We start from the raw sequence: 25,101 nt of genomic DNA, 5'->3' as shown, positions 1-25,101 counted from the left end.
AAAAATGTACATATCTGCAAATGTAGGTATCATGGCTAAGAAATACTCCAGTCCAATAAGGCATTAATAAGTATCATACCTCCATTGTCCTGCTCTTCACAGCTCCTGTGCTTGAAGTTTGACTTCTTGGGTCAGGACCAAAGAGGAGCGAGGGAGTTAAATAGCACAAAGGGAAGGGATTGATTTGGAAATCTATAAAAAGCTAATTTTAAGACTTACAGAGCTTCTTTAAGATGGAGCATTTATGCTGAATATCAGAAATAAGTAAAATAACTCCAGCTTATCAGGACTTTATAAATAAATCTTTTGAGATCATTTAGCTGGCATGCTCTCTGATTTTTCTGAAGAAATCCAGATGTTGATTTAGGAACAACTATTATTTATGGACTTGATTTTGTTGAGATTTTTTTGGCCTCGTCTCCTTACAGGATCTCCCTCCTGTGGCCTGCCCGAGCAGCAAGAGTGCTAAAGCACCCTAGAGGATTGAACCACAGATGTGTACACTCTTGAAAGTCAACTCAAAGACAGTAACAAAATTGGACTAATGCTTAAATACGTGCAATTAATAGCTTTCTTGGAGGGTGAAGAAGCAGATTATGTCATGTTAAATGGCTACTGCAGTAATGTCTCATGCTGACTATCATAGTGGTTCAGCTACAGGAAACTTAAGTTTGAGAATTGCTGCTGAGATTGACTCTTTACATTGAATATCTGCTCAATCAATAATTACTGGACAGTCATGTTTTATCTGAATTGTAATATCTCTACAAAGGAGACCAGGGACAGATTTAAGCAAATGATGTAATTATTTGATACATGATTTAATGCATAGTGTTTAACTGGTGTGAAAGTTGGTTTTCATTTGGCAAGGCACTATGAAACATGTTTTGGTCCTTTGTCAGCAGAGCCAGGGAGTTGCTGATGCTTTAGTTTTTTTCTTGGCCCTTGTTAGTTTACAGGATCAGGCAATTACATGAAATTGATGTGTACTCAGTGTGGGTGGGTTGAAATGGTAGGTCTTAAGGAAGCTTATTCACAACTTTCTTGTGCTTCCTTTATTGATCACTCTTAATGTATGAGATGTAGACATTTAACTGCTTTGGTTCCAAAGTGGCTGCAGCTTTACTGTCTTAGTCAAAATGTACCCCTCCACTTATTTCCTGAATACTAGAATCCTGGCATTTTCTTTTTAAACAATGTATTGCTACTTGAAAATACAGATTTGTGTTAAAAGAGTATGAACTGCTTCTTTTTTGATGCATTTTAACATCAAGTGTCTTATAGTCCTCCTTCTTTCTGCAGTCTGGGGAATAGTTTTCCATGTGTTTTTCTTTTGGTTACTACATTTAGAACGTTGTGATGCCTTCCAACTCAGAATATCCTGTGACACTTTGGTATTGAGCAGCAGGTCCCCACCATGTCACCAGTCTTTGGAAACCAAAAAGAGTAACTTTTCGTGCTGATTGTTGTGATGTTTGCTCCATGATGTTTAGAGACTTGTAAGTAATATTGTTGGATATAGATGTTGCCCAGATGTAAGACTGAATTTCTTTTTAGTGTTTTGTGAAAAAGCAATTTTGAGAATTCTCACTATATTTTAATCAAATCTGTACCTAGGGAGAGGCTAAAGGAAACTGTGTGAAAATAATGTGTAAGTTAATCTCGCCAGCTGTAATACTGCAATACAGTGATTCAGATTAATGCCAAGTATTTTTGTTTGCTTGTTTTTAATAGAGGATATCTTGGCTCTTATAGCAGGCCTTTAATGCCATGTGAACCAAACTGGTAAATACAGATGTTACAGCTTTCCTCCTTTTTTTATGTAAGTTTAGTATCAAAATGTTTAAGAAAAATGTAACAGAAAGGAAAGTGATTCATGCACATGTGGTGATTTTAGAGAAGAAGTAGTCTTTATTTTTATATGATCCATTACAACTTCATAACATTTCATGAAATTGCTGCGTTAAAGAAGGGCAAATACTCCCAGGCCAGGTCCTAGCCTTGCCTACACAACAGCACACAGTGAACTGTACAGAAGAGATTGTTAGTCAACTGAGTACTGCATTTACAGAAACAGAAGGTATCATAGAACAAATTGGTGCCAAACTGACAATATAGTAAATTTTAGTTCAGAGGAGATTTGGGGCAGAAATTATCTTGATTTACTGTTTATTAGCATTATTTCCTATTAGGCATAGGCTACTTTTATAACAGAAAAATATTTCTATCTGCATTGCCTTCCAAAAATATTCTTGTCCCAACAGAATTCTATAGTATTGCTGAGAGCTGGGAACACCCTAATTTCAAGTTGAGTGTTTTCCTAAAAGACTTTTAACTTGTTGATGACTTCATTTCTCATTCAGGAGGGAATATCTTGATGCCTGGATCTAGAGCTCTCTGGCTTTTGTCTGTGGCTGGTATTCACGAATGCCACAGCTTCCAGCAAGCTAAACTAGTGGCAGACTACAGGGCAAATCACACTGCTTACCCTACTGCTGAAACTGGCTATTCATAATAGACCACTGAAGTGACTAAATTGTTGTTTAGCATTTTCCACAATTTAACATGCAAAGTATTTTGTCTTCTCATTTTCACAGTCAGAGCCTTATTTTTTAAGTAAGAGGATTAAAGGCATAACTGTAAACCATTTATTTCATTACCTCTCTTTCATCATCCTGAAGCTGCTTGGGGAAGGTGGATAAAAATGTTTGTTTCCCCCATACATCCTGGCAGCACTGACACAGGATGAAGAGTTTCCCAATAATTCAGAGTGTAGAAGTTGAAATCAAGTTTTGTGCACTCATAAATAATTCTGAACAGCCCGGACAAGGAATTGGTGGGGCTGAGGAACTGTAGAGCATCTTAGGGATATGGTGCTTCCTCTTGAGCAGAGTTCACTGGGGGAATGTTAGTGCAGCCTCTCTTTCTTGGAATTAAGGTTCACCAATGTGCAGTGAAGTATGTCCTGTTTTGAGAGCTTTAGTTGGAGCTATGTAGGCTTCAGGTGGGTTGCTGATCCCCTGCTGGTAGCGGGGTTCAGTGCTCTTGAGTATGTCTTCTTACAGCATATGTGCATTCTTTTGTCTTACTGTCCCAAAAGTATTTGGGTAGGTAAAGTCTTATTATTGAAATGTCAGTCTGAAACATCTGGAAACATTGAAATCAAATTTTTATTTGAATGTCTCTCTCTGGTCTTAATGTTGCTCAAGTAAAACATTTCACACAATGAAAATCTGAAAAGTGCACCTAATGCAATACACCTTCAGTGGCAAAGAATTTGATGTAACTGTCATGACTCATTCTTTGCTTTGGAAGTTTTTTTTTTAAGAGCAAAAATTATGCTTTTTCTAAGTCATTCTCTGATATGACAGGTGAGGAGTTAGGAATCTGTTTCAATATTTACAAACCTGGGTACTTAAAACTCTACTGGGAATGTGCAACACACCAGTTCACAGAATTTTCTTCTAATTTGACAACTAAGAACCCTGTTATCACTTTGAAAATCTTTAGCATTTTCTATGCTAAACTGTTAATAAGTAAAACACTTAGACTAACAAATACATTGAGCTTAGTGAAATTTTTATGCATTTTTAGTCATCCACAAAACCAGAGAAGGTTTGGTGTAGGTTTGCTTGCTGTTTGACTTCCCCATTTGTTGGGGTGCTGTGTCTGCTGAATTCCCAGCACACAGGATAACAAGGCTTATGTAGTGATGTTTTCTGTATCCACATCCTTTTAATTCTTATTTCCCTGTTACTTTTGAACTCAAACCCTTTTCAGACATTGTTAATGGAGGGGGGGTAGAGGGGGAGAATGATTCCACAGATTGTTTCTCATAGGCTGTTTCCTATAACTGGCATTATTGTTTTAATCAACAAGCAGTGTGGTAGAGAAGTAGGGAAAGACAATAGTATGAGATTTGATTGTCCTGAACAGCAGAAAATCCACATGAAAGACTAAATATTTGAATTTGTTAATCATGGGAAGTTTCGGTAGGGTGGGAAAACAGTTTTTACTGAAGGCTGCAAGCCTGCGAGACAGACCCATTGAAAACCACACAATAGTAATTCCTCTGATTATGGAGGCAGAAGGAAGAATGAAATAGTTCCTTATTCCTAAGAAATGTAGAGAAGCTATTCCTGTAAGGCATACTTCCAGGCAGTTATTTCATCCTGTGAGCAAGTAATGATAAAAATGTCTGTTGCGTAGGATCTAACACATAAATGTGATTCTGTGTTGAAAGCTTCTGAAGCTGAATTGACATCACATTTGTTAATTTTCTCTTTATATACCGAGTGCCACAGTAGCCGTGGTTAGCAGGGAAATGAACATCTACAGACCAGAAGATTATAGTTGCCGAAGGATAAACTGGATTTGACTTCATTAGTGCACAAATGATAAGTTTGTGAGGAGTTATTATAGCATTAATCAACTTGATGGATTGGAAATATGACAGAACTGAAGCAGCGTGTAATATTAGTGCCTATTATTCTACAAATTATGTCTTCACCTACATTCATAAGGCAAGAGTCATTGCCGCACATTAAAGATGTTACACACTTTCTCCTCTTGTGGAGACATGTGACAAGCCCTCAGTGATTCCTCCTCCTCTCTTCCCCAGCAGGGCTCTGGTCTCCCTTAGCTGCATGTTTGCACCTTGGAACTAACCAAAGGCAGCAAGGGAGCAATTTGTACTTGAATTTAGCTTGTACCTGATGAGCCTGGACCTCTTACGTAGCAGGGTGTATTTAAACTTCTCTCCTCCTCAGAAAGAAATGTTTCATATTCTAGACATCTTGGAAGAGGGAGAATGAGTAGAAATTATAAGGTATGGATGGGACAGATAGTGAATGGGTATTAAATTATTTGATTTCCAGAGTATTGCACAGGTGTGTACTGTGGAACATGATCTGCATGCAATTCTGAATGGATACTGCAGAATTTGTTTATTTTCTAGGATATAGGTAATAACATGTGAATCTTAATGTGAAACTGATAATTTTAAAATCCAGTCTGTATAGAAATAGTGAAATCAGTTCGTATGGTTTGCATACAAAGAACTGAAGACTTTGGTTCAAGGCTTGTGAGCATGTGTCTACCTCATCCAGACATGGTCAGAGTTGCGACCTCCCTCTGGAGACTGTCAGGTGCCAAGTGCAGGGTGTATTCATTTTCTTACAACAGCTGAAATTTGGAGTTCCAGGTGTACTCATAGTGAAGGCTGAGATTTTCATTTGGCTGTTTTTCCTTGTTTCATTTACTCGTCAGAAACATATATTAGTACACAATTAAACAGTGTATGTATAATCTTCTACTTGTATTTTAGTTTACAGCATGGATATAGCATGCCTTAGCAGCAGTGTGGTTTTGGATTCTGTGTGCCAAGAAGCTGGTGTGTGTGTGTGTGTATTATATCTCTGTATCTCCATGGCTGCATATAGCTTAGTACCAAAATCAGACTGGAATTAGAATCTGAATTTCTTGGAATGTACCTAGCTCTTTTGTTTGAGAAGGAAAAGTTTGCTTGATTTTTGTAGTGCAGAAATATTTCTGTCATGTGCTTGTGTAAAAAATAGGCGACTTCCAGTTTAGGCTGGAATCCAAGAATTAGTTATAAATCTGACATTTCAGTCAGAAGAGGATCAGGCAAAAAGTTTCAGTAGGAATGGGCCCATGCAATTGAAGCTCTCTGTACCCTTTTGGGCATGTAAAAAGAATGTTTTCACTGTTTGGCTGGAGCATTTACAAGATCATTGTAACTTTGTCACTTAGTTACTTCTGTAAGTATCTCAGAATCCAGAGCTGATAAGTTTGCTAAAATATAGTAATAACATTCTTAATTTCCTCCTTCCATTTGCTCCTGCAAGACTTCAGTGTTCTTGAAGAAATTTATATTAGATAAATGATTTTAAATGCTTAAGGTAGTACTGCAGATACTATCTTAGATTCTTTTTATTTAAAGATGTAAATGTACTTCCACCTCAAGAATTTTTACTTCAGGGCAAAACTTTAATGGCTGGGTGTAAAACCAATATCTGTTACAATAAAACATAAAACATTTTTCCATGACACTTAAATGTGATTAGTTGCTTTCTCATGCCCATACTAGTATCACTCTGATAGGCTCTATGCCTTAATGTTAGAGTCAGTGACCTTCACAAAACTGTGTACAGTGTTTTAAGCTTTACATTCTGTGTGACTTCCATAAAAGTTAATACTTCATGAGTATCCAAAAGGAACGATAGTTAGAAAATTCTTCACTTTTTCTGTTTGAGTTCTAAAGGGAAAGATGCAAAGCCTTATTTAAGCCATGATTAGAGCATAAATTTTATTTACAAAAGGCTATTTTGGGTAGAATGCAAGGTTTGAACTGGTATTCAAAAACAGATTTTTAATCAGACATTAACAAGGAATGTATTGGATACAAAAAACGTGATGAACTGTTACCTTAATGCTACCATTAACAGTAAATTGGTACTGATTATTGTTTTTGCCTTCTCTTACATTCATATGGTGTATGATTGATTACATGCAATGGTCCTCAACTGGAGGATGTGACTGTCTTTTATTTCCTTGCCTCATTTTTTTAACAACTGCTCAACTGTTTTGAACTGATGATTCAGTTTCTTGAATGCATATTGACATTCCCATTTTAGGGTTGAGCAGTACATAACTTAAAGCTATAGGCAGCTCTGGTCATCCTGGTGGGCAGAGTTCTGACATGCCCGGGCTCCTGGCTCTGTGGGTATTACATAGGATTGCAAGGACACAACTTTAAAAGGCAGAAAGCTTTTCCATTTTCCTAAAGCATTCTTCACACGTTGGAGGTTTGTGCTTCTTTCCTCTGTGTCTTGTTCTGTTCTCTCCAGAATTCTTTGTTTAGTACCTTAATAAATAGTTGCTCTTGGGAGTGGCCAGAATGAGGATGGGAATGTGCACAAGGATGTCTTTATAGTGGAGGGAAAATAGCTGCATCAGTTGCTTCAGAATTACAAGGCCATTCTGTAACATAGCTTGAATTTTAGCTCTTCTTGCAACATTACATTCTGGGACTTTCTTCTCCATGATGTTCCTCTGTGAGCAGGAGAGAAGTACAGGAGGAGAGCGTGTCAGTGGGACATTTTTAGAGCAGGCTAAATTTTGCATCATCATCTTTGCAGTCTAAGTTCTTGCTCTGGGTAACATTCGTGCTCCATTAGCATTTATAAGCACATTGGTATTCAGCTTGCTTAATTAATTTCTTCTCCTTCCACAGCCGCAGAGCCTTGGCCTGAAAATGCTGCATTGTATCAGCAACTGAAGGGTAGGTACACTGGTTTTGGCAATTAATAATTACCTTATTTTTAGAAAACACATTAAATATGCACTAAGATAATTAACTGCAAGGAAGCACAGAAACTGTTAAAACAGTCCTTTGTGTTTTTTTGTTTGGTCAGAGGTTTTAGTTATGCTTGCATCTGCCAATATAAACCAGCTATTCATGGCCTATAAGGTCCTTGGTTTATTATTGACTCATTATATTGGCTGCTGTAGCCAGTGTAAAATGATGTGGTTGCAGGCACAGTTGGCAGATTTACTGCACCAATAGCTGAGGCAGCAGATTTTTGAAGTCTTGTGGTAAAGTGGGCTCTCAGTAAAAAGGAACTGTTAAAATGTATAGGCTAGGATGGTTCACTCTCCCTTTAGCAGCTCTTCATATATCATCAGATCACATTATGGCCCCCATTTGGGGCTCAGCAGCCTGCTACAGTTGTCAGAAGACTGCAAAGTAATGAAGACTAATAGGTAGCAGCTCTAGTCTTCTAAGCATGGAATTTTTATTGCAGTGAACTTGTCATCTTTCTTTTGTGTGACAGACCTAGACACAGTGTGCAATATTAGCTGCAAGCTGCTTTTATAGGTTTCTGAATACTTCTACTTTTTAGCCAGAGGAGGTATGAAGATGCGATTTTATTTAACTTTGATTAGAAGGAGAGTAATTGGCATAAAAGTCAGGCATTTGTTTTTTTTTTTCTTGTAGTGTTTTTTATTGAACATTGGTGGTAATATATGATAAGTGCAATTGCATTTGCGGGAGAAAAATTCCCCGCATTTTTTTTCCTGTTTTTTTAATATTCATATTACAGATTTTCTAGTCCAGCTGCATAATAATTATATATGTGCTCCTTCTTATGCTCCTTATGCATAAGAAATGCAACCCAGCATGGTTTACAGTTACAGGTCAGTAGCTAAATGGGCACTGTTTTTTTGTAATTTTGTGGTTTATTTTTTTCTTCTTTTTTTTTTTCTTTCAACAGAGGAACAAATTTTGCTTTCTGATAATGCATCTTCCCTTGCTGTTCAGGTAAAATACCATATTTTCTAAACTAAAGATGTTAACACAATTTTATTTTTAAAATTATTATCTAGGTAACATAACTATATTTATTTAAAAGATTAATTAAAAACTATTTCTGCCAAAATGAACTACTTACTTCCTGCCTCTGATTTGCTTTAAGTGCCAGAGCCAGAATGATTTGAAGATTGTGAAAGTCCTATGTAGAGTGCTGCTCCTTGTATTCCTGTTTATATTGGTCTATGTAGAGTATCTGCTTGCCTGCTTACTCTGGGAACTGTGCATGGTTCATACCTTTTGTTACTTGCTATGCATGTTTGTCTTGTAGCATCTTGCATGATGTTTGCCAGTCATTAAATTCTCATAGCTAATACTATGCCCAAATATGCCCAAACTGAGGGCATATTTGCTTCATGCTGTGAGCATCATGTCTTTCTATGTCTCTGGTAGGTTTTTTTCAATTTCATCATGTGTACAGACTGGAGCTCCAATGTGGTTTTTAGAAATAGTCCATATAATTGACAAACTTGCACCTCTAATTGACTTAATAGCACCTCTGTGGCTGTGAAGTCCATGTAATCTCCATTAACCTGTTAGGTTCAGTAACCCCAAATCTCAAGGGGACTGTTAGTAGCGAAGGCCTGGCTGTCAGAGTGGTGGGGAGCAGGATGTCTGTAAGGCTCTTGTCCTTCAAGGCAGTTTTGTGGCTGCTTTGCTTAGCAGGGAGTTGCACTGTTCTCCTCCTGTGCCTTGCTTTTTGTGTGTGGTCTAGCTCAGAGAAGCTTCAGCAAGCAGTCTTTGAGGGCTGTCCAAAGAGGTCACATCTCATTTACCAAAAATGAGACACTTGGAGATTGTAACTGATGTTACAAGTAAAAAGGTTAGGATCACTTGATCATGGTAGCTACTTCCAGGATCTCTTAACATTTTTCCTTCCAGTCTGGTACTCTAGGAGATAGCTCTAAGAGTAAATTCGATCACAGGAAGAAGATAGGTTTATCCTTTGCTGGAAAGAGGAATCACCTCTGATACACCTAATAAATGGGGCAGTGTTTATTTGTTTGAGTAGTATGTTTTATATTGATCTCAGTGTTCCTTTTTACCCCAACAACTGTATTTTTGGGGGTTCTCATCTCATTTCTTCCCATCTAACAATACATGTATATGTGGCTTGTATTTAAAACACAACCCCCCCACTATCTCACCAACAAAATAACCCTAAAATTTCCTTTTCTAATGCATCATTTTTCTTTACTGTTCCTAGTACATTGTTATCCTACACATGTCACTTAGATGATAAATTAACTATAATATATTAAAAATCCTTGTTTTTCTTCAATATTCTCTAGTCGGACAGCTGATAGTAGCCATGACTATAAATATGGCTCTGGTAGATATCTGATCTTAAACTTTATAGAATAATTCTGTATTGAGGAATTGTATCAATTTTGAAGAATCTGTGTAACATGGTTGTGACAGGGAAAGGATAACTATTCTTCGTGTCTTTGATCCATTTTGAAACAATACTAGAATATGTAGCGATCAGAGAGGTTTAAATACATCAGTATGTTTTGCATAAGGAATTTGCTTTTTATTTTGATGAGAACTTGTTTGTCTGTTTATTGGTTTTGGTTTTTTTTAAGGGGGTGGTGGGCACTGGGGGATGTGTGTCTTTCTCAAAGGAATATTTAGGAATGAGGGATAGGAGGAGAAATAGGAGCTGGTACCTGGGACTTCTTTCCTACTACCGTCATTGTTTTTCCCCCTGTTACTGATTTGGGGCACATCAATATCAGCAGAGCAGATGCATACCTTATTTGTGGTTGTTGAACTTTCATGTGGTGAAAACATCAGAAATTTGAGCAGAAAGAGCATGTGGAATCAGCCATCAAATCTTTAAGAAACATGGTTTAACAGCAAGACACTGAATGTGCTGCAGCCAGTCTTTCAGGTATTTTGTAAAATCTCCTTGTAGCACCTCTTTGTAAAGCTGCTCTCAGGTCTCAGAGGGACATGAACACTGATATCTACACGTAAAATAACACATACGATCCAGTGCCATAGTAAGTAATAGTCAGAGTAAAACTTCACTGTTTTAAAGTTGCCAACCCTGCAACACAGATGGCATTTCAGGTACTGCTTGTTAACGGAGCAGATCAAGCAGACAGCAGAGTAAGCTACTCTCACTGCAGATGTAATTAATGAGTAGAGAGGGCTGCAGGTTGAATAGAGGAAGTTGGTTGAGTCTTGCTGTTTTATTAATGATTGGACTTACAACTTCTCATTGTGCAGTAAAATCTGGACTCTTGTCCAGCCACATGTCAGATGAGGGAAGGGATGACAGAGTCTTCTGAGAATTGCTGGGTAACTGTGCTGGTGTCTATAGTAGTTCAAAACCAACCAAAAATCGTTCTCTTCTTGTGGAACTTCTCTATTGATTCTGGTAGGGTTGTTTATTTTTGTTTGTTTGCTTGTTTTTAATTAATATTCTGCTCATTGTTTATTTTGGTAACAGACTAATTTAGCAATTTCTTTGTCTTTTACTGGGTTGAGATTCTTAGTATTTTCTGAAAATACAACATAACTTCAAGTAGCAAGTGCATTATCTCTGGTACATCTTGGTGTTTGCACTTCTTGTTTGTTAACTTGAAGTAGTGTATTATACAGCCAAGTCCACTTGATCTTGGGCTGCAAAACCTTGATATTGAATGAAATTTTATTTTCACTGCAAATTAATTAAAATCAAGGGAAAATACTAATCACTAATGACTATCCAGCTATTGAAAGGAGATTGTAACAGAATGAAGGCTCTGTTCTTGTGAGACACTCAGCCCTCTTCCCATCAGTATTAATGAAAACATACCTCCTGGGTAACATGACACATGGTTAAAACCATTCTCCATGTATTTACTGTGCAACTACCATTATACAGCATTCCTGTTTATCTGGCTTATCACAGTGAAAAAAAGCCACCAAATCAAATACAAAAATATATCTCAATAACAAAACAATGCTACAAGTTTAAGGAGGGAAAAATGGAGTTTGAAGTAGATTAAAATAGAATTACTATAGGAGAGTATATTTCAGTCTGAAGCAGAGGGTCTTTCCAGGCTCTGTCTCCTTATTGATGCCTGGTGCAGGTAAAGCCATTTTGTTTAGTGCCTGGCCAAGTAGGAGGGAGGGGTTAATACAGCTGCACTCTGCCAGGCCTCTTGCCTCAAATGGCAGCTCAAAGCATCTTTTGCACTGTTTCAACTTGTCAGGAAGAGGAATGTGGATGTTGAGACTGCCTCTCTTATTACAGGTTCTTCTGGAATCTTTATGCAGTTAGTCTCATAGTCTTGCTCAAAAGGCTGTCTAAAATGTTCAGAATTCTGGAAATTCTGACAGCTGTCCTGAGGTTAGAGAGCCTGCAGCTCATTTAGTTAAGATACGTATTAATTGCTTGTGCAGTCAATGTCCTTGTAAGTGGTCTTAACATATTCCAGGGAAGTGCTTTTAAAATTGCCTGTTCTTAGACCTGAATGACAGAAGGAAGTTTGGGCAATTTAAAATTGTGTTACACAGACCAATTGCTTATTTACTTCAACAAGTAATCAAATAAATGTGTAAATCCTACATGATTAATTGCCCTTGACAGATTTGTGATTTTTTTTCTCTATGTGTGTGTATGAATTGTGGTTTGGTTTTTCCCTAGACAAAACATTGGCAGAAATTTGAAGTTGTTGCTGAGTCTTAAACAAAAGCTTGGTACTGAAATGAAAATCTGCCAATCCCTTTTTTAAAAAGAGAATAAAAGCTGGAATTCTTCATGATGAGAAATGCAGTATCAACATAATCCATCTAGCAACATTGTGTTGTTTCTGAAAACATGCTTAAATCCCAAGATGTACAGGTACGGTTTGTGAGTGAAACATCTTTCATATAGTTCTAAGATGAAATTACCTCTGAATGAATAGAATCTTCATTTATCTTCAAAACCTCTGTGCTACCAGTGAATCCACTCTTTCTGCATTCTACAGCAAGAATTACATTATACCATTAGAGCCAGTGCCATGATGCAGTATAAAATAGATTGTTTTGGAGAATGAACGTGGCTTTGCTATAAATTACATTCACAGGTACAGAGGAATTTGTTATTTTGTTTAAAATAGTCACAAATATAATTAAGATCTTAATTTATGTTAAACTACACATGTGGCCATTACCATAACTGGATTAGGAATTTAATCTGTCACTCAAGCAATGATACTGAACAGTTTTCATTTATAACCTTAGACACACTATTTCAGTTACAGGGACTGCAGCTGTTTGATATGAAAACTGAATTATTCTGTAGATTTCTTCATGGGTTTTAATTTTAAAATGTGTTCCTGCAGTAAAGTAGAGAATAACTCTTTAGTTGTCATCACGTACTGTCCGTTGTATGCTCATGAAATAAGATAAAATTGAAAGCAGAAAATGCATTTCACTCCTTCTTCCTAACAGTATGTTGTGTGAGTGCCTTTAGAAGTGCTGCTGAATAAGAGGTGGCTTGGAATGGCTTATTCTTTATTAAAAACTAATAATGAATATATCTTCTTCAAATGAAGCCTGGACTGTGCCATCTGAAAATAGTGTTCCTCATGTGGCGACGTAAATTGTGAACTATTTGAGTCTTGGCTTAAGTAATTTCATTCTTGCCTCTGATCTCAGAAACTACAATCTGGATATGATTTACTTCAAGTTGTAACTCATTTTTAATGATTGTATGTGTTTGCTCATATGTGTTTTTCAGGGAGGAAACTGTAGGGGAAGAGGAGAGCATTGTGATGGAGCTCTGACAGGGTGATTTGCTGCCCAACACATGTCATGTGACGGCCTCCTTAGCTGGCAGGGCAAAGAGGAAGGGAGAGCAAGAATGAAAGTCACACCTGAACCAATTAACTCTAGGAATAAACAAAAAAACTCCTCTCTCCCTTCTCCTATGCCTTCCCATTGTATTTCATACACAGTCATTTCCCATACTTGTCATCAGAGGAAGACACAATGGCACCCCTTTCTTGCATTGTTCTGGGGGTGGCAGCAGCGGAGATGAGAATGTCAGTCCTGTGAGAAGAGGAGGGTGGGGAGGGAGGAGGAAGGGAAGGGTGCGGTGAGTTGTCCCGTGTCTGGCTGCGGTTTCTGGGCTCTGGGCTTTTGAACTATGCCAAATCAGTGCAAAGGTGATTGCTGTGATTGTTCTTTTTAGATAATTGAAATCCAGCATTCTACTTGTATTTTGAATTTTAAATTGGGTGGGCTATAAGAAGAAGCAAGCCTTACATGGATTGTGTCTTTTAAGCAATGGTGTTGTAAATACACTCCATAATTCTGGCAGGAAGTGTCACGTGCCATGATTGAAATGAATGATAGGCATAAGATATTTGATTAATTTTGTAACAAGTGTCACCTCAAAGCTTCCTATCAGCCCTGTTCACATAGTTACCAATACCTCATTCTCTCACAACAAAAATATGAACTTGGTTGTTCCATCTGATTTTGAAAACAGATTGGCTCATGCTCTGTAAGCATAAGGCAGTTCAATACAAACCATAGTCCTGTGTGGATCAGTGTGCAGTGGGGCAGGAAAGGCACTGAGAGGCTTCCCCATACTTTTCTTGAATTCAATGTCCACAAATCTTTCTTCCCTACTCTGTAACAGTAAATACTGGGAGGCTAGGGGAGGACAGACATTATGCATCTGGTTGCATCTGTTTGCCTCCCTCTCATCCCTTTCTCCTCATGGATGTGCAGAAACCTTCCATCTCTGTCTACAGCAAAGTCTCCCATTAAAAACAAGGTGCAAAGGGGCAGTAGCAGCACTGTAGGCTCAATGGTTTCAGTCTGGAAAAAGAGAAGTATCATTGCTAAAAATGTTTTTTTATGTTTCTTTCTTCACTTTCTAGGTGTTAGGTAATGCTATAGCTAGAGAGGCTGGAAGAGTGTGAGAGAGGAGACTGTTAGATTGCAGGAAGGGGGCAGGCAGCATGTGTGGGAGAGAAACTGACTGACTCTATTAAGCCAAATCTTTATTTTTTAATGCCTTTATCTGTTTCTTACATTAACCTCATCCAAAGAAAGGATACACTTTGTATCTGGTGCTGGAGGAGATCCAGGTTGAGGCCTATAGTGTCACCCTCTTTGTTCTTTGGTAGTACACTTTTTTTTTCCCAGAGGAGAAGGGAGCTGGAAGTTTAATGCTGTTACTTGGAACTACAGTCATCTTTTTGAGGTGGGACAGGCTGTGCTCAGTTAAATGTCTTGTTTCTAGTTTTGCTGTTACTTGCTTGCCATTTTCTTGTGAATTTTCACAAAGGTGTCATTAACTAGATTATATGTTACCTGCAATTCAGTTGGCCCCTTTCAGTCCTTTTTTAAGTTGATCAGCCGAATTTAGGATGTTATTCTGATGTACTAGAATAAGCCTGGGCCGTTGGTCTTTCAGATTGCTCAACTTTTGATGCCGTGTCTTTGAAGGGGTGTTGATATCTTCATAAATCTCAGCAAAACTGCACTGGGGTGGTTTCAGCCTTCAATCTCTTCCCCAAAAGCACTCAGAGGAGCTGAGCACACTCCCATTTGCTCACAGAAAAAGATTTCTCTCATAAGAAAAGCAAGGGTAACTTGCCTAATCAAACTGTGTATGTGAGGTACCCAAAGGGAAACAAGATGTTCTGAGCTGAAGTAATCAGTGTTCCGTGGCATCTTTTATCAGAGTTGGAAGCCATGGTGGTCTCATACCATCTGCACACCAAATGTGCTGGTTCTTGACATTCTGCGTGAGTGGTCAAAAAGGGAACAAATCCTGCCTTGATCACTGGGCTAAAGCATGTAATGAGATAAAGACTCAGAGAAATTGCTGCTTTGTCCTATATTCTCTCTCTAGGATTTCTTTGATCTGTTCCAGTTTCAACTGTTTTGGTAATAGTTCATGCCACTTACTGTCTAATATCAGTTATTGTCTAATATCTAGCATACCTAGTTGAACACATCAGAAAAAGATTTCTGGCAATGAATATTTATAGGAATGCATTGGTCATGATCCTTTTCCATGTTTTTTTTTCTAAAAGAAACTGTAATTTCCATAAATATGGAGTGCATTCACTGTGCTTGAAAAGTCAAAACCACCTGACTTTTTAATGCTAATAATTTCCAAAGCCAGTCAGTTACATCAATGAAAGAATGTAAGTAGTCATAGTAATGCAAATTGCAAGGCTTATTTCTTGGGCTGAGCCCTCCTAATTTGGGATAATACTGTTGTCTTTTACTGATTCACATGAATATTTTAGTTGACTTGAAGGGTGTCCAGTGGACCATTAGTTTAGGCTGAAGCAAGTAGTAGATACTGGCCTACTTCTCTAGTTAATGATTAGTTAAGCAGTGTGTATTCAATAAGGATTAAAATAGTTTTATACTGTGGACCTTTCCTTCATTTTGCTGCAGAACATTATGTAAGGACCACTTGAAGTTGAGCAGGTCATGCTTTGGATACAAGTTGCAGCTCATAATAGACAGACATACTGGTCTTTTTATTCCCTGGGCTTCTACCTTTTAAAAGATGTAATGGCAGGGTTTTGTTAAAAATTCTTTTCTTAGGTTGATTGTATTTTATATTTAGGTTATACTATTAATATTACATAGTATATTACATATTTAGGTTTATTTCATCACTCATCTTAAAACCAATCCTAAATATAGACAAAGACTGAAATGGAACAGATCTTGGCATGGGGATGCTGAAGGGGGTTTCTGGAAGAAGCCTTGTAAAGCTGCTGAAGGGGCAGCTCCAGTAGTCAGTGGTCACTGTTTCAGAACCTCACAGGAAGCCTGATGAGGTAAATACAGTATTGGATGGGTTTATCCAGTTTTAAGCCTGAATCATTCTTCTCAGTGTCAGTCCTGGTCTCTCATTTAATGAAGCATTCATCAGAACTGAAGATGACTATTCCAAGGAAGTTTTCTCATGTTTTTGATTTGGTATTTACTTTGGGGTCTTCTTAAATTCCTTTTTAATTTTGATTTTTTTTTAACTAAGGGTAGACGAAATGATTTCTAACATTACTAGAATCTGTGCTCTATTATGAAGAGTAGCAAATCTTAAGGTTAAGGTTTAGGTTGCTTTCATGTGTGTGATTAGAGTCTGAGCAGCTAAAGCTGTGAGAATGTGGTTTCCTGCTAGATCCTGCCATCTGAAGAGCAGGGAGGAGGCTTGTAGAAAGTAGAAAGTGCTGTGTTACAGTACTGTTTTTCTTCATGGTGGGAGCCTTGTTGCTCTAGGCCTTTTTTACCTCAAGTCTCATTGTATAAATAGGCAGTAGAATAATTTTGGAATTTGGACTTGAGACCTAATTGCAGACATAAAATGAATGATAGGACTGAGCTGAGTTTTGTGAGTCTCTAGTGAGTAAGAGATTCCTTATTTGCCATGTTCTGTCCAAACTGCAAATATTTCTCTTGACATTTTGGTATTTCAACAGAAACAGCCTATGGATTTTGTGGTAGTGGCAGGTGCTGACAGAAATTGTTATCCTTCTGAGAAAGCTTTGAATCTAAGAACACAGATAGAAGGAAATGGTAAATTGATCACTTATGCTCTCCATGAATCCCATAAATTAAAAATAATACTTTGTCCCAAACCAGACTTGTGCTTTGACAGTATCACAGAGCAAAATTTCTGCCAGCTATTTTAATTATAATGTGGGAAGGTGCCATATGTGTTTGCCATGTTACATAACATTACCTTGACTGGGCAGCTTTAGCCAGGAGAAATTAGTATTGTGGTTTTTAAAAGGGGCAAAATGTCATTCAGTTTTGTACAGCCACAGCACTAGTTGTGTCTGTCAGATACTGCTTCTTTGCCCATCTCGACAAAACAGTGAAAACAGATGAAACTGCATTAGAAGAATTCCAGGCAGTGTTTGAATGATAAACAGTTGTCTAATGAAATTAAAATGCCTTTGTTTTTCTTTTACTTACCCCTCTTCTTTCTTCCTAAAAACAGTATGCAAGGAACTATACTTCATAAGTGTGTTCTGGGAACCAGCTATCACAGGCAAATGTACTGAGAGCACCACATTTGTTTGCCACTGGTGTATGAATGCTTTTCAAATGCGGCTCTTTGTTTCCAGGCCTTTTTGCAAATGTGCAATCTGCCAGTCCGGGTGATTTGCAGGGCAAACGCTGAGTACATGTCCCCATCTGGTAAGTGTGGCCTTCATTTAGATTACTGTGTTACACCTCCATTTTGATACCATGGCAACTAGGCCTTGTCTTGCTGATAACAGCCGGGCAGTGCTGCTGTGTGTGGGTTGCCTTTCCCCCTCCTCCCCAGAGCAGTTTCTCCTCTGCGAGCAGTCAAAACAGTGAAATGCAAAGTAACATTGGCACAATGTGTAACAGTACCTGTGTAAAGTGTTCACACAGCTCGGTGTCTGATGGAAGCCTTCTCTCAAATGTCCTAAAGCAGAAAGACATATGTGTCCAAAAATGGCTTTATTCTGCATCCAGGGAATATTCCAGGAAATGCTGTTATATTTTCCTGTTGCTGGAGCGAAACAATACTGGAGAAAAGTATCTTTTGTTACTCTGGGTGGGAGTTGATTGCCAGGATACAGGAGACCAAAGGGTGCATTTTCACTATTAAGGGTGACAGGTGATTTTAAATCTTCCTCAGATCCATGAGATTGTCTGGAAAAAAATCCAAACCACTACCAAAAAGTTAAGTATTAGAAGGGTACACAGCCTGTCTTTGTTGGAGATGACCGCCTAAAAATGCCTAGACAGCAGCTTCAGAATATTGCCCAAATTTCAGAAAGAATTGCAGAACGCAAAGTGCCGAGATCCTCGTGCTCTGTCCCAGATTTTTGTTGTGTGAGGAGATCCATATTTACTGATAACCTGGCTCTGGCTGATGACTGCCACACGGAAGTGCCTGTCAGTATACGTCTGCCAGCTATATGGATTCTACTGCTGGTACTGATATTTTTGGCTAAAAACAGTGAAATGAGGCAATTTAAAAAATACCCAAAACCAACAATTGCTTGGCAGGAGTGAAACCCCTGCAAAAGCAAAATATGCAGTTATATGTATTATTTGTTAGTAAATAGAGAATTGGAAATGCTGAATCCAGGCACACAGGAACATCTTGCATGTGCAGGACAAGACTGGTGACACTTACATGCTATGGCTTCTCTGCCACTCACACCTCATGGCCACACTTGCTGTCATCTAATGTTGTAATTTAGTTCTGAACACTTCCTTCTTCTTCTAAAAACAAGGAGCACAAGAGGGAAGATGATACTGCTTCAATTTTAAATGTTGGCAGAATTACATGTATTCTTTTTTCCCTTACTCCTGGAGTCCTTTACTGGTTTTACTCACTTTTACTCACTTACCTTGTTTCCTTTCTTTATATTGGTTTAATGATAATTCAGAGAAGGTTTGCATTTGTTCCTTCTCTTGCCTCACCACCCTCTGTCTCATTACTACAATACATTTCTCCTTTTACAGGCAAAGTACCCTTTATTCATGTGGGAAATCAAGTAGTATCTGAACTTGGGCCCATAGTCCAGTTTGTAAAAGCCAAGGTAATAGTACATTGTTTTCATTAATTAGTGAATGTTAATCCTGCTTAGCATTGCACTGATTTTGTGTGCTTTTCTGGAATGTTACTGAATTTGTTAAAACAATATAGGAATCTAGTGCTGTTTTAAAAGAAAGGTATCGTGGAACAAGAGTTCATGAGGTGAAAATGTTTTTTTTTCTCATTTCCTCAAATTCTCCAAGTAAATTCTATGCAGAATAGCTGCATACCAGTGCCAGTTTCTGAGACTGTTTTCCTATATGCTTCATCTCTGGGTCTCAGAGGTCTTAAGCCTAGAATTGACTGTTTTAAATCCTGAAATGTCAGATACCTTTCAACTTTGCCTTTATTCTCCCACCCCCAGCCCTCTCCTCTATTTTAAAAAATGCCATGTTTTCACTGAGAAGTTGAATCTGTATCACAGATGTAAATTTGTGTTTACTTCTTGCCATAGGGATACACTAACCAGGAGGTTGTATGCTCAAAGTGTGCTCATCTATAACTGATGATAGTCTAAATTTCTTGTAGATTAGCTTAGGTTTCTTATCGATTAGATTAGTTACATTATGATTATTTGGTTTTAATTGTAAAGGATACTGTATGTAAAACTTCCAAATGTAATTTTTTATTGAACTATGTAAGAGAATAGGATGTGAGCCAAAGCTCACTGATGTTTAAGGTCCTTGGGTCATATGTTGCTGAATATTCCAATACCGGTCCTTACATGTGTGTTTTTTTTCTTTTCCCCGTTAGGGCCATTCTCTCAGTGATGGGTTGGATGAAGTCCAAAAAGCTGAGATGAAAGCCTACATGGAACTGGTCAATAATATGCTCTTGACAGCAGAGGTACAGCAAACCCTAGTAACTCTACACACTGTAGGCAAGAAAGTTTTAGGATTTTTCCCTGTAGTGGAAATAGTGTTGTTCCAGATTAGGTTGTCAGCTTTTGAGGTGAAATGAATAATAAGGAATAAATTCTCCTACAATGTGGATTGCTTGCTAACCTGTTCCTGTAGCCACATGTGATTCCCCTCACCTATGTCAAGTGTGGCACACAGCTGTAGAAGTGACTGACCAGAAAATGCCAGTGGTTCCTGGGGTCCTACTGCACCCCTGGCTGGCCAGGCACCCTGCTGTCACTGTCCCCATGTGCATGCTGTGCGTGCTGGGAGCCTGGGATCCTCTGTGCTGCCTGTCTGTGGCCAGTTCAGGTGCCTCAGTCCTGGCCTGGGAGCAGTGTTGGAAGCACAGGGAGGATGCAGGTGACTGAGGAGCTGAGGGCTGGTCACCTGTGCCTGGAGCTGGGTGTGGTATGGGCAACAGGAGCAGGCTTTTGGTCTCAACTTAGTTTTGGTGCTGGTGAAGTAAGGTCTAGCAGCTGGGCTTTTGCCTTCCAGTTTTAATTTCTTTTGTACATCAAAGGTCTACGAGAAGAAATGAAATGGAAATTTTAATCTAATTTAGAAAAGCAAATTCTACCAGTGAAAAATTATTGTCTCTGTATTCTCTTTTATTAGGAAGTTTTAGTAAGTGTTCTTTCTTTTCCTAGCTCTATCTCCAGTGGTGTGATGATGTTACAGTAGAGGAGGTGAGTGGTTCCACAGCATTCATCTTAATTAAAATTTAATGAGAAAACACTTTTGCTCACAACTGCAAGTCCCTACTCATAAATGAAACATGGGATTTTATACCATTAATGATAAAGTCTTTTCACTTTAATTTCATTTTTGGGAAGCTGTATTACTGGAGGGAGCTGATTGCAGAATAGGTACAGGTTTTGTTTATGTTTCTGAAATAATAGCTTTAAATAGTTATGCTGCAAACAGTGGATTCTGTGCAAATACTTACAGCATACACACAGCTGCTTTTCTCTTCTGCAGCTCCTTTTCTGAGAGAAATGATTAAATATCAGTTGTTTTGTTCAAGGAGTATCTGTATTTTCTTGTATTATAACACAGTACCTTTCTGTTTTTCAACCAGATTACTCACCCAAGGTATGGCTCTCCTTACCCGTGGCCTCTTAACCGCATTTTGTCCTATCAGAAGCAGTGGGAAGTCAGGCGAAAGATGAAAGCCATCGGATGGGCTGGAAAGACACTTGAACAGGTAAGTATGAAAAATGAACCTTATTTCTTTACCCTGTTTTCCTTTTGATTTCTTTTTTTTTTTTTTTTTTTTTTTTTTTAATAGGCATTGGAGAGTAGCATGTTCCTGAAACAGATGTAGTGAAATGTATATTTTGTACTTTAAACATTATCAGGGGTCAGATACTTGCCTTCAGCAGCGATACATTTTAAATATGTGCAACCTGATGGGATTCAAGGAAGGATGTTTTGCTACGAGTGTACAACTCTGTCGGTGTTAGTTTCGGCCATAGTCCTGAAAATAGGTTGTGTGTTCTGTGCCCTGCTTCCTGTATGATGCTGATAGGCTCTCTTTGTGGGATTGTGGCAGGTTGTGGGGTTTAAGTCAGTACCTTTCATTAAGCTTAGTTGTAAATGTTATGGGAAGCACTTAATCAGAGTTGCCTTATATCAAATGTTAGATTAATTAGCACTTTGCTACCTGCCTGCTGTATAGGTTTGACTGACTTTTAACAGCTTTTGATATTCCAACATGTTACATTCCTTGTTCCCACTGTCGGTGCCAATAGAATAAGGAGGTTATTTCTTGGAATGGTGTTACTTCCTGACAATATGGATCTTTCTTTCTTGTGTATTTTGATAGGTGCTTGAAGATGTAGATCAGTGCTGTCATGCTCTCTCCCAGAGATTAGGAACACAACCATATTTCTTCAATAAGCAGTAAGTTACTCTTCATTGAAATACTGCATCCAGCAATATGAGATATAGGTATATACCCACATACATAAAAATGTATTTATATAAAACTCCTATTTTATTTTAAAGCTGTGTGATTAGTTGTAAAAATACAAATGTGTGACTGGAATCTAAACATGAAATTTCAGGAATAAGTCTTTAAAGGTTTTAAAGGGACAGCTTCTGTAAATTTGTTGTATTTATGATTTCATTTTACTCCTGCTTGTCTTCTCTACAGATTCCACCACAACTTATACAGGCTACAAATGTACATTTTTATATAGTTAGTTTCTTATTAAAAATGATACATTTAAAGCTTTACTTATATTTCTTGGGTAACATTCTCTGCTAGAGGAGTGAATGTGTGTTGTACCAACCTGACAAGGACAGCTTGTCTTAACATGAGAAGCAGTTCTGAATGAACTGAATTAGCATGAGGGTGCCTGTGAGTTCTAAGAACTGGGGTAGAAGGTAGTTTATCCACAAAGAACTAAATGCAAAGTGAAAAACAAGATTCACATTGCCAGGAGAGAAAAAAGAAATTACTTGACCTCCATGGAATGTCCTTTGATCTCACCAGTTTCTTTCAATTGCAATATGCTCTTCTAATTTTTTTTTCTCTCCAATAATTCACAATTTTGGAAATGTTACAGACTTAAATAACATCACATTAGCTCCCTCTTGTCTCCTGTGCATAGATCAGTCTAGAAATGCTCAGGTCTGGATTTCAGTTTAGTGCATTTGAACAGAGAGATGTCATCAAATGGCAGCATTTGGTTACTTCTCTGCATTGTGGCTTTGAATGTTAGTAAAGGGGGACTCTGAAGTTATTAATAGATTTGAAAAAAAATTCTTTTTACATGGACTACTTACATACATGGACTACTCAAAGGTCCAAGGTCAGAAGGGTCATCATACCTAAAACATTCCCAAAATACCTGTTTTCTTCTGTGTAATCCCCTTTCAGAAAAGGGATGGTTCCAGCTGCTGCCACCATGGAACTCCCTTTTTTGTTAGTTGAATAGTTCCAAACTGTTGCAGAGCACAAAAAAAAGGAACGGGGGTCATAAGCTTCCATTCATCTCCCTTTTTTTTTCCCCTTGTGAGATAATTGTTGGATTTCTTAACACACATCTGCAGAAGAAAAAGAAGAGCCACAAAACACCTGATCAGCATTTGCCCTTGTTACAAGACTACAAGGTGGAGCATGGTTTGAAACTAGATCAGTAAGTGTGTCTGATCTAAGAGATGTTATTTCCACATTTCCAAACTCCCTAAAACAAGGAAAATGCCATCCTGAGAACGAGCAGGGTTCTTAACATACCCTGCACACAGATTTCATACATTTGGTTTAGCCTTGCTTGATTTCATCCCAGTTCTTAGACTGCATGGCTAGATAAAGGTTACTCAGAACAGCACGGTTCTTTTCTTGATCAGGACTTGTCTTCCAAAATACTTGTCTTCTTCTCTTCCAAAATTCTGGTTTGGTTGATTTTTTTTTTTTCCCCCCAGTCCAACTGAATTAGATGCTCTGGTGTTTGGACATCTATTCACAATCCTTACTACTCAACTAATCACTGATGAACTCTCTGAAAAAGTGAAGAACTACAGTAACCTCACAGCGTTTTGCCGGCGAATAGAGCAGCAGTACTTTGAGGGTCATGAGAAAGACAGCTCTACAATTGCAGCCCGATCTTCCAAGAGGCCCTTGCTGAGATAAGCATGGTGCTTGAGTTGGATCACATTGCAGTTTTGGGTTTATCATTGCTCAATAAATTGATTTTGAGAATGGAAATGTGTGTTAGCTTTTTGAAGCTGCCAAATCATTCTGGAGCAAGAAAAAATGTTAAATACAGGTTTTGTGTTGTAGAATATACTGTGCACATTTAAGCTGAAATGTCTGTATGAGTGTTTCCATTTTAATAGCCTGTATGCCACCTACTGTAAAGTGACCTTGGGAAAATATTGTATCTGTTTCAAAAAATAAAACACTGAAAGTTGATCTCCGATCTTTCTAAATGCCTCTTTTGCTAAATTTAATTTCTGTGTAGTTCACAAGTGGGATCCTTTTGACAGGACACTTGGAAGAAAGTTGTGAACTAGTTAGAATTACTAGGCTGGGAATGAAAGTATGCATTAGAGATCTTAATGTTTGTCTGCCTCAGCTAAAATTTATTCGGAAATTGGGTGAAAAAAATGTCTTGGAGCTCTGTAGCACACAATTAATGTGATCTTATTCAGTCAGTTTCTATTTTTGTGTCAAAGTACCTTCTGGCTGTCAGTTCTTCATCTTGTGTGTGTCTTGCCTCTGCTTTTATCTCTCATTCATCTTTGGTTTTTTGATTATAATTTTTTTTCTTCATGTAGTTTCCCACTTTTAATCCCCAGCTTTTTCTGCAATTTATTTAAGAAACTTATTTGCTAGGTAAGTGTCTGCCTCACTGTTTCCACTTCCAGTATGTTGACATTGCTTCTGAACTTTGATCTATCTACCAGATGTGGTTCTCATAGAAAAAGGAGTCACTGTGAGCCTGTGGCTGGCATGTCTTGGTCCTTCTGCCTCCGCATTTTTCTTGGTACACGTAGCCACAATGATACAAAAGTAAACAAATATCACTGTGGTGCTCCAAAAACTCTGGCAACTTGGAACTTTCCAAGGGAGAGTTCTTGTGTGTAGGTAAGGATTGATCTGACTAGTATTATTTTGAGTGCATTATGTGGTACTACTCTGTTCTGCTGTGTCAGTTGTACGTGATGTTTTTCCAAAAGCACCACCAGGAACATGCTGGTGGCAGAAACAAACCTTGTGCACTCAGGAAGTCATGGGCACAGCTGGGAACCAGCTCAGGCTGTTTGACTTGTTGGAACCATTGTGTTCTTACTTTGAAATATGTCCATTTGATTATATGCTTCAGTGTCAGAACACTTAAAACACTTTATAACACAGGTTATAAATGGTTATACAATGGTCATGAGGTTTTGGCTGCCATTTCTTTCTCTCCTAAAAACTGAGCAGAAAGCAGTTGCATGCCTTGGACTGGCTGCATCTCCCATGACAGGCTCCTGAACCACTCCTGCTTACTCACTGCTTTTGTGGGGAGCCATTCTTGCCAGCTGGACTGGAAAACAGAGCTGAATTCTTACTGCCTGTTTTTTTGATATAACAGTCTTAAGTTCTACTGCAGTCAAATCCACTAAGTATCAGTGTATAAAGGTGTCTTGGTCTTTCATCAAACCACTCTTGCTAGGAGAAGCAGATTGTCCTGCATTTCAGTCTTAAAATTTCACACGTCTCTATGTTGAATACCTTTTTAAACTAAACCCCATCAGCTCTTGATTGCTTA

The 25,101-nt window shown here is 38.2% G+C and overlaps 1 protein-coding gene across 3 annotated transcripts in view; it reads left to right on the top strand.

Annotated features, from left to right (window-relative positions):
* Positions 1-23,759, top strand: part of MTX2 (metaxin 2) — a 29,203-nt gene extending 5,444 nt beyond the window's left edge. The window contains exons 2-10 of one of the 3 annotated variants that reach the window (XM_053948312.1): positions 7,256-7,303; positions 8,298-8,344; positions 17,485-17,557; positions 18,866-18,942; positions 19,692-19,784; positions 20,488-20,526; positions 20,919-21,044; positions 21,666-21,742; positions 23,270-23,759. In XM_053948312.1, the coding sequence (XP_053804287.1) occupies positions 7,256-7,303; positions 8,298-8,344; positions 17,485-17,557; positions 18,866-18,942; positions 19,692-19,784; positions 20,488-20,526; positions 20,919-21,044; positions 21,666-21,742; positions 23,270-23,477 (788 nt within the window). In that variant the 3' untranslated portion in view covers positions 23,478-23,759. Of the gene's footprint in view, positions 1-7,255; positions 7,304-8,297; positions 8,345-12,078; positions 12,231-17,484; positions 17,558-18,865; positions 18,943-19,691; positions 19,785-20,487; positions 20,527-20,918; positions 21,045-21,665; positions 21,743-23,269 lie in introns of those variants that run through there. The other 2 variants (XM_053948313.1, XM_053948314.1) reach the window with 2 other exon arrangements.
* The last annotated feature ends 1,342 nt before the right edge of the window (positions 23,760-25,101 follow it).

Source organism: Vidua chalybeata, chromosome 7 (assembly GCF_026979565.1).
Source record: "Vidua chalybeata isolate OUT-0048 chromosome 7, bVidCha1 merged haplotype, whole genome shotgun sequence".
Taxonomy (NCBI): domain Eukaryota; kingdom Metazoa; phylum Chordata; class Aves; order Passeriformes; family Viduidae; genus Vidua; species Vidua chalybeata.
Note: the sequence above shows the minus strand (reverse complement) of the source record. Positions and strands in the feature narration are given on the sequence as shown.